This window comes from Typopeltis vanoorti, chromosome 26 (genome assembly GCF_054136105.1).
Source record: "Typopeltis vanoorti isolate ZY-2024b chromosome 26, IOZ_Tvanoo_1.0, whole genome shotgun sequence".
Taxonomy (NCBI): domain Eukaryota; kingdom Metazoa; phylum Arthropoda; class Arachnida; order Uropygi; family Thelyphonidae; genus Typopeltis; species Typopeltis vanoorti.
In genome coordinates this window covers 13,837,950-13,852,144 of record NC_143574.1, presented here as the reverse complement: position 1 = coordinate 13,852,144, position 14,195 = coordinate 13,837,950, and the positions used below count along the sequence as shown (strand labels likewise).

Below are 14,195 nucleotides of genomic sequence, written 5' to 3'. Positions count from 1 at the left end.
TAGCAATGTTATGCCTAGTCCTGATGAAATAACCTTTCTTTGTGATGTTAATTTTCTTTAATTTATTATTAGTATTTTTGATTCTTTTGTAAATGTTTTCAATATGAGCATCCATCCTCTTATACCAAGGTTGTATAATCTTGCTCGAAGTACATAACTATTTAGAATAAATAATGACCAAGATTCTCCATGTACATCCTTTCAGGATATTTAATTGTACTATTCTCCAAATTAAGTGGATATTGATTCCAACATTATTTCAAAGCCGAATATATAGAAACTCTGAGTTTCATGCCGAATATATAGATAGAAACTATAAAAGTTTCGGCTGATCCAAGCGTAAGCCAACACCTGGTTCAGGTTAGGGCAACTCGTCGTAAAGGTGGAGTAAGTTCTGATCACTATCCTTAGTATTTTCCATAATGTAAAGAACGTCTCCTTACGGACATGTATGACACTATACATTATGGGGGGGAGCACTACCTAGACCGGTTTTGACCTTTATTGAATGTTCAAGTTACAGGTTCAAACTCCAAAAACTCAGAACTGGTTGGCTCTACTCCGTGGCAGGCTACCCCACTACCGAGCAGAGCCGATCATCTGGAGGGGTAACAGCAACAGCCGAGCCTCGGTTAACTTCTTGGGCTGCAGCATTGCCATTCATTACCCTCCCACCCAGACCTAGGTGACAGCAACAGCCGAGCCTCAGTTAAAACTTCATAGGCTACAGTATTGCCATTCATCACCCAAGCTTCCCACCGGTTTCAACCTTTGTTGAGGTCTCATCAGTGAGTAGGTAGACCCAGATGTAAATACTGAGGTTGAAGTGATGCAGAAGTTATTCTTTACCATACGAGTTGCCAAAAGGTGCACCAATTTATATAATTTGTAAAATTATACAAATTGGTGCAAATTATATAAATTGAATCCAACATTATTTCCAAGCCAAATATATAGATAGAAACTATAAAAGTTTTGGTGGATCCAAGCGTAAGCCAACACCTGGTTCAGGCTAGGGTAACTCGTAGTAAAGGTCGAGTAAGTTCTGATCACTATTCTTAGTATTTTCCATAATGTAAAGCACATCTCTTTATGGACATGTATGACGCTATACATTATGGAGGGGGGGTGGGCCACTACCCAGACCAGTTTCGACCTTTGTTGAATGTTCAAGTACAAACTCCAAAAACTCAGCGTTGTTCCCCTCAGTAACAGGCTCACCCTGCCACTGAGAAGAACTCTCAGAACTAGTTGGCTCTACACCATGGCATGCTCACCCCACCACCGAGTAGAGCCACTCATTTGCTCATATCTCATCCAAGGGGTAACAGCAACAGCCGTGCCTCAGGTAACTTCACAGTCTACGGCATTGCCATTCATCACCACTACCCAGACTGGTTTCCCTGTTTAAGTGCAGGGTAACCTCCACAAACTTTTGAAATTCAGAAACTCAGCATTGTTCCTCTCAATAACAGGCTCACCCTGTCACTGAGAACTGGTTGGCTCTATACCATGGCAGGCTCCCCCACCACCGAGCAGAACTTTGTTGAGGCCTCATTAGTGAGTAGGTAGACCCAGATATAAATACTGAGATTGAAGTAATGCAGAAGTTATTCTTTACCATATGAGTTGCCAAAAGGTGCACCAATAATTACTGAGATAAAGAGCCCAAAAGGCTTCACTTCGACAATGCAAAATTATACAAATTAAGTGGATATTGAATCCAACACTATTTCAAAGCTGAATATATAGAAACTCTAAGAGTTTCAGTTTCATGCCAAATATATAGATAGAAACTATAAAAGTTTCGGCAGATCCAAGCGTAAGCCAACACCTGGTTCAGGCTTGGGCAACTCATAGTAAAGGTGGAGTAAGTTCTGATCACCATCCTTAGTATTTTCCATAATGTAAAATGTAAAGCACATCTCCTTATGGTCATGTATGACACTATACATTATGGGGGTGGGGGGGCACTACCCAGACTGGTTTCGACCTTTGTTGAGGTCTCATCGGTGAGTAGGTAAACCCAGATTTGGCACGAAACTCATAGAGTTTCTATATATTCGGCTTTGAAATAATGTTGGATTCAATATCCACTTAATTTGTATAATTTTTCATCGCCAAAGTGAAACCTTTTGGCTCTTTATCTCAGTAATTCTTGGTGCACCTTTTGGCAACTTGTATGGTAAAGAATAACTTCTGCATCACTTCAACTTCAGTATTTACATCTGGGTCTACCTACTCACTGATGAGACCTCAATAAAGTTCGAAACCGGTCTGGGTAGTGGTGATGAATGGCAATGCTGTAGCCCATGAAGTTAACTGAGGAACGGCTATTGCTGTTACCCCTTGGATGAGATATGAGCAAATGAGCGGCTCTGCTTGGTGGTGGGGTGAGCCTGCCGCAGTGTAGAGCCAACCGGTTCTGAGATTTCTTCTTAGGGGAACAATGCTGAGTGTTTGGAGTTTGACCTGTACTTGAACATTCAACAAAGGTCAAAACCGGTCTGGGTAGTGCCCCCCCCCCTCTCCATAATGTATAGCATCATACATGTCCATAAGGAGATGTGCTTTACATTATGGAAAATACTAAGGATAGTTGTCAGAACTTACTCCAACTTTACTACGAGTTGCCCTAGCCTGAACCAGGTGTTGGCTTACACTTGGATCCTCCGAAACTTTTAACTTTTATAGTTTCTATCTATATATTCGGCATGAAATTCTTAGAGTTTCTATATATTCGGCTTTGAAATAATGTTGGATTCAATATCCACTTAATTTGTATAATTTTGCATCGCTGAAGTGAAGCCTTTTGGCTCTTTATCTCAGTGTACTATTCTCTACTCATATTGGAAAAACATTAATATTGGCATGATATTATATTAACTCTATTTTGTCTTAATAAAGTTCAATGTTTTTATTTGTAGTTTTGGAAATATGATGTCTAGAGAAAGAAGAAATGTATCTACTAAGGAAGACCTTGCCAGAGCAACACTTGTAACTATTACAAACAACATTGGTTCAATTGCTCGGTTATGTGCTGTTAATGAGGTTAGTATATGCATGTTTCAGAAAGATTGTTTTGTCCTACATTAATATAACTGTTGTGTTCTTAAATTTTTGTGTGCAGACTAGGTTCTTTACTTGGTGAATGAGTGGAATGGAATTCCAGAGGTGATTGTCAGTGTCCCAACAGTGAATTAGTTTAAGGAGATGTATGATAGGTATTGGCTTAACGGATAGTGTGGTATCATGCAATGAGTCTTTTAACTCCATTAAGTATCTGTATAAATAACAATAATAGCTATTGCCCTTCTCAGTTCTGCATCATCAGCAACCAACTGAATATCCTCCTTCCTTAAATCTTTCCCTATATCATTAATATACAAATTAAAGCAATGTCCTAGTAGAGAACCCTGTACTGTGGCACTCCACTAGTTACCCTCATTCTCTAGATTTTCCTCCACCATATATTACTCCCTGATGTCTGCCTGGCAGCCATCCCCTATTAATGCTACCGACCCAATTTCCATTTGCTCCAACTTTTGTAATAGTTTTCCATACAGTATTCTGTCCAATGACATTCCATCCAGCAGTGAGACTGGATGGCATGTCAGCCCATGTGCTATGCAAACGTGCAAGAGAATTGGCAGTGCCTCTTTTATGAAATGTAAATTAATAAGACAGGCCCTACCTTTTACAAAGCTCTGCTCTCCACTTTAGAGTATCGTATTCCTATCCACCTACTACTGGATTTTAAATAACTTTTACAGTACTTTAACCACCACTACTGAGATATAAATTTGCTACTTCTGTCTTAGTGCCACCTTTATGTAATGGCATTCTCTTACCTGCTTTCCACTTCCTTAGAACCTCACTAGAGCTGAGACTTACATTGTACAACTCCATCAGAGGCACTGCCAATTCTCTTGCATATTTTGCATAGCACATGGGCCAACATGCCATCCAGTCTCACTGCTGTATTCACATTGATATTTTTCATTATGCTGTGAATGTCTGCTGTTCCTCTTCTCAATTGTAACTTGTCTCCCTCACATCAATAACTGCAAAATCTCCTGAATCTTACATTCTTGATTAACTATTTCTTCTTAACTATATTTTCTGCTTCTGTCACCTTCCTACCATCAGCATTGATTAAAGCTATACATCCTCTTATTTATTGCATAAGGAAAACTCTTAGATTTACCTTAGCTGATTTTCTGTTGTAATTCCAACCACACTATATTCACCCTTCTTGCCTGCACTTTGTACTGCTTATGGGTATGCCGATCACCTTTTTCTTTATATTTCATCCACAGTGTTTTTGTTTTTTGCATCTCTTGCTTTATATGTGTACTCATTCACTTAACTCCTACTGGTTTATCCTCCTGACCATGGTTTTGCTGCCTGTTATCTCTGCCCTCAAACAATCCCTAACCACTTTCCATGCACTGCTACTGACTTTTTCCTTGTAACTTCTCAAGCCATGGCACTGCTTAATAAGTCTTCATAATTACTGCATTATAGTTCAACATCAACCTTTTGTGACAGAATTCACAAGATCAGCAACCTCCCAGAACAAGCCTGCATGGTCATTCTCCCTGATTTTGAGGTATTGTATCTACCTTGGTTATGGATATACCTTCTGATGTTACCAGATTCAGCACTCTCAAACATCATGCCCCTTACATTGAACACCAAATGTAAAATGCCAAGGAATAATTCAGGTAATTATTCCTTGGCAGCTATATAAATTCCACTTCCAACTTGCCATGTTCCCTTTCCTCCCTCCAGTCTGTCCCCATAGTTGAAGCCTCCTCCCTATAATAATTATTCCTCCTGCACTCATGCTAATCTGCCAATTCTTGGCATCCATATCTTCCTATAGACCCACTAGTCTATTATAGCAACAAACAGTATATTTGTCCTGTTGGCTTCTATATCACAAAGATAGCCTCAAATGAACCATTTTCCCCAGGCGTAAAATTAACTTATAATTTTGTTGGTTGAAATCCTTCAGCTATCACACGATTACCCCACTTCCTGTCCTGTTTCCATTATCCTCCCTGAAAATACAACACCCTTTACATAATTCTCTCCCTGTAACCATATCATTTTCTGTTAATCAAGTTTCACTAATGCCTATTTTTGCAAACTTGAGTTTCCATGCCAAAAAGCTCCTATCCCTTATTTCTGAAACTTCTTGGCATTCATTTCTTGGCATTTCAACATTGCCTTGGATCCACAGTTACCCTTGCATAAGTCATTACCAATTCATTCAAATTTGAAACCTGTGAAACTGCATTCAGCCTTCCACACGACTATCTCTCCCCCCCCCCCATCTCCTAATCTTTCTAGTGTCCCTGATTTTATATTTCTAACTTCACTAAACAGCACTTTCACTCCATACATCTGGAAACTCTATAAACAGCACACCAGTCCACCTGCACAATCTTCTCATTGATTCCTGAGCAAGCATGCCCTTCTTCTCAATTAATTTCTGTCATAATACAACAACAGACTCACAATCATTACTTTCTCACTCTTTTTTTGCTTCTATTGGCAACTCTTTTATATCTTATCTCATTGTATATTTCTCACCTTTCAAATTATTCATGCCAGCCAAAACAATCAGTTCTTTCACTTCTTCTCCTCTACAAACTAATAGCTTCATTAACATCCTTGATCTTTGCACTTGAAAACATATTTTCGTCACTTTCTCATTAAGTCCACCTTTTATCATTAAACCTCTATACAATACCGTCTCTGTACTCCAAGTTTCTTGCACTTTCATGCTTTTACCATTCACTTTTTTTTTTATTCTTCCTCTTGATGTACCATACAACAGTTGTTTCTACAGTCGCTGTAGCTCACATATTGTCCTGTGAAAGATGCTGCATAAACATGCTATTTTTCATTCTTTACTGTTATCTCAAACGCCACTCCTTTCATACTCTCATTCATGTTTTGTTCATTCCTTCCACATTGTCAACAACACTTTCACTATCTTTCCTTACATCATTAATATTAATTCATTCTCTCACTTTCTACATGACTTGCAATTTTTGCACAAGAAACATTTCTGACACACATATGCACCCTTTCCACTCTTGCTTTCCTATACACCATTCACTCTTGGCAGTGAGTACATTGAACACATACTGCATTCTACAAAATCCCTCATACTAAACTCAGTGAACAAGGAAGGAGTGGCTGGTACACATCAGCATCATGAAAAATGCTTTCTGAATGATATCACATATTAAAATTCACACACACTCAACTTTACAGTCTATGGTAGGTGAAATACTACCAAAAATAATTACTAACATTTACTAAAATACTTATCTATAAGCCACATGCAACACCACCATTATGCTAATGCCACCATATATTAGCTAATTTCTTTGACTGAGCATATGAACATGCTTCAGCTACTTACAGTGCTGCAAGTAGAAAAGATCAAAGACCCAGTGATATTTTAGCATGATGGTAGCATCCATACTCAGATTTTGTGAGATTACACTGAATGTTGTACAAACCTGGCAAATTAAAACTGATAGAGAGAGAACTTGAACTGTTTAAATGAGAAATAGTGGGAGTTGCTGAGACAGGCAAGGGAAAAATTGACATAAAAAACGCAAGCATATTTTACTCAGGAAGGAAAGATAACCATCACAGAGAAGGCATTGCACTGATCATTAAAAAATGGCTCCTAAACTCAATAGTTGATGCAAAGACAATTTCCTTTAGAATCATCTCAGTAAGATTCAAAGCAAAAGAAAAAGGACTATATATAAAAATATCAGAAGTTTATGACCCAGACCAATCACATGAAGAGGAGTAATATAGTTAGTTTCTTGAACAACTGCAAGAATCAGGTGAACAAGTACAAGAGATATCCTGATTATTATGGGAGATTTTAATGCAAAGATCGGTCAGTACTCTGAAGATAAAGTATAAGTAATGGGAAAATTTGGTCATGGAGAGATAAATGAGAGAGGAATGGACTTTATTAATTTTTGCAAAATAAATCAACTGTTAATCACAAATACCTTATTCTACCACAGGCTACAACACAAATGCACTTGGACATCACCAAACAATGAAATCAAAAACTATATAGACTCTTGATGTACCATTTAATCGTTAATAAGAAATGGAAACATTCGTTTCAAAATGTCAAAACATTAAAAAAGATTGACATGGATACAGACCATGAACTACTATCAGCCAAACTAAAAATCAGTTTTGAAAGAAAGTGAATAAATCACCAAAACAAAAGAAGATGGACATCTAAAAAATCAGTGATAGCTTTACCAGATCTAAATATCAGAGAACATTGAAAGAAAAATTAAATAATCATGCTTTGCTTTAGATACAGTCTTGGAGTCTGGAAAAAAAAATAAAGAAATTATTAAAGAAACAGCAAGATTTCATTTACTCTTGTCTGGTTGCCTGGGCTACCAGACAAGAGTAAATGAAGATTGGCCTACACCAGAGATTTTGGACTTATGGGAGAGAAAAAGAATATCCAAAACTAACCTCTCAAAAGAAGATAATGAAGAAAATAGAATATTATACAAAAATTTGAAAAAAGAAATAGACAAAAAGATGCAGATTAGCAAAAATCATATTCAGAAGAAAAAGCAGGAATGTGTGAAGAAGCATACAAAAAACATGACTCCAAGACCACTTATGAAATACTTAAAGAGATAACTAAAACATACTCACCCAGTTTTATTATTGCAAAAAGGTGGAACCACAACAAGTAGCAGTGAAGCAATAAAAGAAATATGGACTAATCATTTTAAAGAAACATTCACAGCTGAAGAAAACATAGATCAAGACATCTGCCTTCAATCCAGAAGAAACTTCTAACACAAAAGACATCTTAAATGAAGAAATACATAGAGCAGTCAAACAAATGAAAAATGATAAAGCACCAGGCAACATTCAAAAAGAACTTCTAGAAAAAGGGAGAGAAAACATAATAAATTACCTAAGGAAACTGTTCAACAAAATACTAAAGAAAGGAAATTTACCACCAGAATGGAGAACAGGCCAGATCATACCCATCCACAAAAAAAAAAGATGTCAGATCCTGCCCTAACTATAGACCTATCGCCCTTCTAAGCCACTGCTATAAAATATTCATCAGGATTCTTCAAAACAGAGTTAAACATTTCTGTGAAAAACAGATGAAAGAAGAGCAAATGGAATCTCAAAGCAGAGAAGCACAATAGATGCAATTTTGATATTAAACAGATTAGCAGATCTTATGAGAGACAAAAATAAAATAAAAAAAACTCTACCACTCCTGCTTTATTAACTTCAAACAAGCTTTTGACTCAATAAATAGAAACAAGCTCATTAAAATTCTAGAAAACAGAGGGTTCGACAAATACCTATTAAATTGTATTATATCAAGAATTGCTATTCATAAATACAAAAAAGGAGTTATGCAAAGCTGCCCATTGTCACCATATTTATTCAATCTGTATCTACTACTTCTTTTAGGTACAGATTGAATAAATATGGTGACAATGGGCAGCTTTGCATAACTCCTTTATGCGAAGGACTACAGATGTGTGAAGGCATAACTGTAAATGGAAGAAATATAACACATTTAAAGTATGCAGACAACATAGTTATCACTACAGACAGCCAAGAAAATTAGAAAATATCCTGACCATCATCATCATCAAATTCCTGCCATGTATCCTCAAGGGGCGTACAGAATATGATAGTACTACATGAAAAATTTACATCATTACTAACTTCCTATCTACAATTTTCCTCCAAATCAGTCTATTACTTGTCAAGACTCCAATATTATCATTATCAGATCTTATATTTAGTCAGGTGGTGACTCAAAACATCATGGGGTAGCTGTGATACTGAAGACAGCTCAGGCAAGAAGCCTTCTTGGTTATAACACCATTAATGATAGGATACTCTTTATTAGACTTAAGGCTCTGCCTACCAATGTATCAATTGTGGTAGTTTATGCACCCCACACGGATAGGCCTGAAGAAGAGAGTGAAGAATTTTATGAAAACTTACAAACTGTTTTGGACTGCCTATCAAGGAGAGGCATACTGTACATCTTAGGAGACTTAAATGCAAAAGTGGGAAAGAGGATGAGAGTCATGCTGGAGTGTGGCATGTTTGGTCTGGGTGAACATAACACCCATGGTGAAAGACTTGGAATTTGCCCGTGCTAACAGATTAGTTATTACCAATACCTGCTTCCAGAAACATCCACGACAGACCTATACTTGGACATCTAACATTGATAGGTCAGGGCACCAGATTGATTACATCCTGGCTCTCCAGCGGTGGAAGACAAGCATCTCTGATGTGCATACTTGTCCTGGAGCAGATTGTGGTACAGACCATCAGCTGGTAAGAGCCAAAGTAAGACTAAGACTCCGAAAACTTCCAGGTCAGGCACATTCCACTAGATTGGATGTTAGAGTAATTTCTAGTGGGTTCACAGAAGAAACATCAACTCGGTTGGATGATTTTTTGGAGACCAATGAGGAAATCTCACCAGAAATGCTTTGGGAAGGAGTCAAGATGATAATACAGGATACAGCAAAGACGTATCTCAGCCCAATAAGAAAACCAAGCGACCCATGGATATCAGATTCAACATGGGAACTAATCAAAAGAAGGCGGTTGGAAAAACAATGAGACACAGGGACCGAAGAATACAAGAGGTTACATAGAGAAATCAGAAGAGCCATCAAGCAGGACAAGGAAAAGTTCTATACTAATAAATGTGAAGAAATAGAGTTCCAGATGAGAAGGCATAATTATAAAAGGATGTTTTATTTAGTTTGTGACTTAAAGCACAAGTTTAAGCCTAAATTGAATGTCTTCAAAGACAGGAATGGATCATTACTAACAGAAGTTTTGGAAACAGAAGAGTTGGAAATCAAAAACAGATGGAAAGAATACTGTGAGGAACTGTACAGCAGAGTGGATAAAGAAAATGTGGAGTCCTCCCACCAAGAAAATTTTGATTTGGAACCTCCTCCACTTAGGCATGAAGTTGAAAGAGCAGTTAAGCAGCTCAACAGCAATAAGGCCCCAGGTGCAGATGAAATCCCAGCAGAGTTAATTAAGGCCACAGGGGATGGAGGGATAAGAGTGTTTCATAGATTGATTACAAGGATATGGGAGACAGGATCATGGCCTAGAGACTGGAAGAAGTCAGTTTTCATACCACTACACAAGAAAGGTGATATGAAGGCATGCAAGAATTATAGAACTATTAGTTTGGTATCTCATGCAAGCAAAATTTTATTAAAGATCATGCTAAATAGGATTTAGGCCAAAGTTGAGGCAGAGATGCCCGAGGAACAAGCAGGTTTTTAGGAAAGGTAGGGGCATCAGAGATCAGATCCTTTGCCTTAGACAGATCATAGAAAAATATAAAGAATTCAGATTCCCCTCTGGTAATGTATTTCTTAGACTACTCTAAAGCTTTTGACTGTGTTGAGCATGTGAAACTGTGGGAAGTAATGAAAAGAATGGGTTTTCCTCAACACACTATCAGGTTGATAGCCAACTTGTATGAAGAACAAGAAGCCACAGTAAGAACAGGTGTTGGATTGACTGACTCGCTTCAAGTTGGAAAAGGAGTTATACAAGGATGTTTACTTTCTCCTCACTTGTTTAGTATATATGCAGAGGACATCATGTGTGAAGCATTGGATGAGCTCAGGACAGGAATTAGGATAGGGGGTAGATTGATCAGTAATCTGAGATATGCTGATGATACAGTACTCCTTTGTAATGACATGGAAGAACTAGGACTAATTCTTAACAAAGTTAACAAGATCAGTAATAACAGAGGACTTCAACTCAATTCTAGCAAGACAAAGATCATGGTTCTCAAAGGAAAAACAAACAGAGAAGCTCTTGAGAAACAAGTGTACCTTAATGGAGAAAGAATTGAGGAAGTCAGCAAATTTGAATACCTGGGATCCATTATTAATGTGAAGAATTGCTGTTCAAAAGATGACAGAAAAAGGTTAGGAATGGCTAAAACAGCAGTCAGAGACCTGTCTAAAATCTGGAAGGATGAATCTATCTCCATGGGAACAAAGATGAGGATTTTAGATGCAGTTGATTTTCCAACAGCGACTTATGGATGCGAGACTTGAAACCTAAAGAAGTCAGATAAGAAACGGATATCTGCTTTGGAGATGTGGTGTTACAGAAGGCTGTTGAGGATATCATATACTGAAAGGCGTACAAATGAATGGGTGTTAGAAAAGATTAGTAGAACTTCAGGGCTCCTTAAGGATATTGACAGAAGAAAGTTAAAATATTTTTAGGAAAGGTATATTTCTATCGTCTAAGGAACTTTGTACCATATCAATCCACCTATATCTTGGTCTTTCTCTGGGTCGTTTTCCTGCCAACCTGGCAGAGAACACTTGTTTTGCTAATCTTTCCTCGCCCATTCTGTTTAAGTGACCATACCACCTGAGATTAGGATGCTGACAATGTCAAGTTTTTTCCTAATATACTTGTTTTTAATATGATATTGCCATTGATGCCATCTGTTCAGGCCTCTAATCTTTCTCAGGACTCTCATATCTGCGGTCTCTAGTCTTTGGTCAAGTGTTTTACTTCTGACCCAGCTCTCAGATCCATAAGTTAAAACTGGTTTGAACACTGTCTTGTATACAGCTAATTTAGTGTTCCGACTAATTTCTCTCTTATTCCATATGAATTTATTCAATTGGTTTCCTACCATACCAGCTTTGTTGATTCTGTTGTATATTTCCATATTTAATTTACCATCTTCACTAAAAATCGTGCCTAAGTAGCTGAAATGTTTTACTTGCTCCACAGGTTCGCTGTTCACAAGCAGTTGACATTTTCAACGATTCTGCCTATTTTTATTGTCTTTGTTTTTTTATTGCTGACCTTCATACCATATCTATTACAACAGTTATTCAATTTAGTCAGGGAGTCTTTCAGACTTGTAGTGGATTTATTTAGAAGTATAACATCGTCCGCATAAAGCAAGGAGCTGACATTAACATCTCCAATTTTGATATATGTTTAATACCACTTTCCTTCATAATGTGATCCATATAGATAATGAATAACAGAGGGAATAATGTACATCCTAGTCTCACACCAGATTTAACTTTAAACAATCTTCCTGTACTTCAATTCTAACTGCTGACTTACAACTCAAATAAAGACTAAATATTGCTTGATATAATGCACCATTGACACCATATAACTGTAGCGTATTGAATAGCTTCTCTCTTGGTACCTTGTCATATGACTTTTCCAGATCGACAAAACTTAAATACAGATCTTTGTTATATTTCCATCCTTTCTCGACTATTTGTCGTAAAGTGAAGATCTGTCCTGACAGCCTCTATTTGGCCTGAATCCAGCTTGTTCTTCACCAAGCTTTTCTTCCACAATCCTTCTCAAGTATACTTGCATAAATCTTACCAGGAACATTCAGTAGGGAAATACCTCTGTAATTCTCACATTCAGTTTTATTTCCCTTTTTTATATATGGGTACTATGAGAACTCTACTCCAATCATTGGGAATTCGTCCCTCTGTCCAGGCTTTCTGAACTATGCAGTGCAGCCACTGTAGGACTTTTATACCACCATACTTTAGCATTTCTGGTTGAATATCATCTACTCCTGCTGCCTTTCCACATTTCAAGCTTTTGATAGCTTTTTCTACTGCAAGTACGGATATACATTCCTGACTGTATGCCTGTTGAGTGTTTTTTACCACTGTGTTATCACTGCTGACATTTTTCGAATTTAGCAATTTTTCAAAGTAATTACTCGTACTTCAAGGATATCTTTTACTCCTGCTTTCATGTCACCTTTATCATCTCTAACTCCTTTTACAGCACTCTTTCCTCCATTTCTAAGCTTCTTCAACAACCTCCAGAATATTTTGCACCTTCTTGATATTTATTTTCTATGTTCTTACCTGTACCACGTGTACTCTGGTACAGATAAGAACACCCTGGTGTCCTGTACCAGGGAGAAAACATCACTATCAACAATAACATAGTCCATGAGACTTTTTTTATTCCTTGCCTCTTCTGTCTATATGAATTTGTGCACATTTTTATGTTGGAACATGGTGTTAGTAATAACCAGTCCATGTCCTGAGCAGAAATCCAACAGATATTTGCCATTATTATTAGCTTTGCTCTTTTCTCCAAATTTTCCAAATATTTTTGTATGTCTCACAATCATTTCCTACTCTGCTATTTAGATCCCCAACAAGGACCAACTTTTCCTTTTCCATTGTGTCAGTTGCTTTTTCTAAAGCCTCAAAAAATTCCTCCACTTTTACCTTAGTAGAACCTTCTGTGGGACAATAGGCACAAATAAGTCTCATTGTCCAGTTCCCCATTCTCCTATTTGCCCACATCACTCTACTTGAGACTGTCTTCCATTCAGGAAGATTAGCCTCATATTTAGTGTTGAATACTATGGCTACTCCTTCTTTTCCTTAGTATTGTTATTGCCTGAATATAACATTTTTGTATTTATTGCTGAGAACGATCTCACCAGTTTTTGTCTTTTTTGTTTCAGTCACCCCTATTATGTCGATCTGGTACTTATCTAATTCCTCAACTAGCTCCATTTCTTTGCCATTCAGGCTTCTTATGTTGATAGTACTGATCTTTAACTCTGGTGAGGTTGAGTTGGGATGTGTTTTCAGATTTGATCCAGTAGCTGACTTTTTCTGTTTGCTCTGGTTCCCTGGCAAAAACAACAGGGGCCTTGTTTAACTGGGCGATGCACCAGCCGGCATGATATTTTGTCATGTTGTATCATTTTGTATTTTGGTTAAAGCCAACAAGAATACAATTAATCGGCTAAATCGCAAACTGCCAGCCCATCCTCGTTTGTTCAGTATTCCAGGTAGATAACCAACTCAGGGTTCACCATGAGAAGGTGAGGATTGGACATTAGGTCAGAAGCCCTGGTCGGTTCTTCACATTCCTTTAAAGGCTATGTGAAGGTCTCCTCTCAGTTATACTGCTTTGACCCTTAAGCACCCCAATTTTAGTAAACGAAAAGTAATGGTAATAAGAAGAAAAAGGGAAGCAATCCAAATGAAAATAGGAAACAATAATATAGAACAAGTAAAGCAATTCAATTACTTAGGATC

General features: G+C 37.5%; 1 protein-coding gene across 3 annotated transcripts in view; it reads left to right on the top strand.

Moving 5' to 3' along the window:
- Positions 1–14,195, top strand: part of LOC150092343 (pantothenate kinase 1-like) — a 120,856-nt gene that overhangs the window by 82,063 nt on the left and 24,598 nt on the right. For all 3 annotated transcript variants that reach the window (XM_090415166.1, XM_090415165.1, XM_090415167.1), the window contains exon 7: positions 2,928–3,051. In XM_090415166.1, coding sequence (XP_090271292.1) covers positions 2,928–3,051 — 124 coding nt within the window. The remainder of the gene's footprint in view (positions 1–2,927; positions 3,052–14,195) is intronic.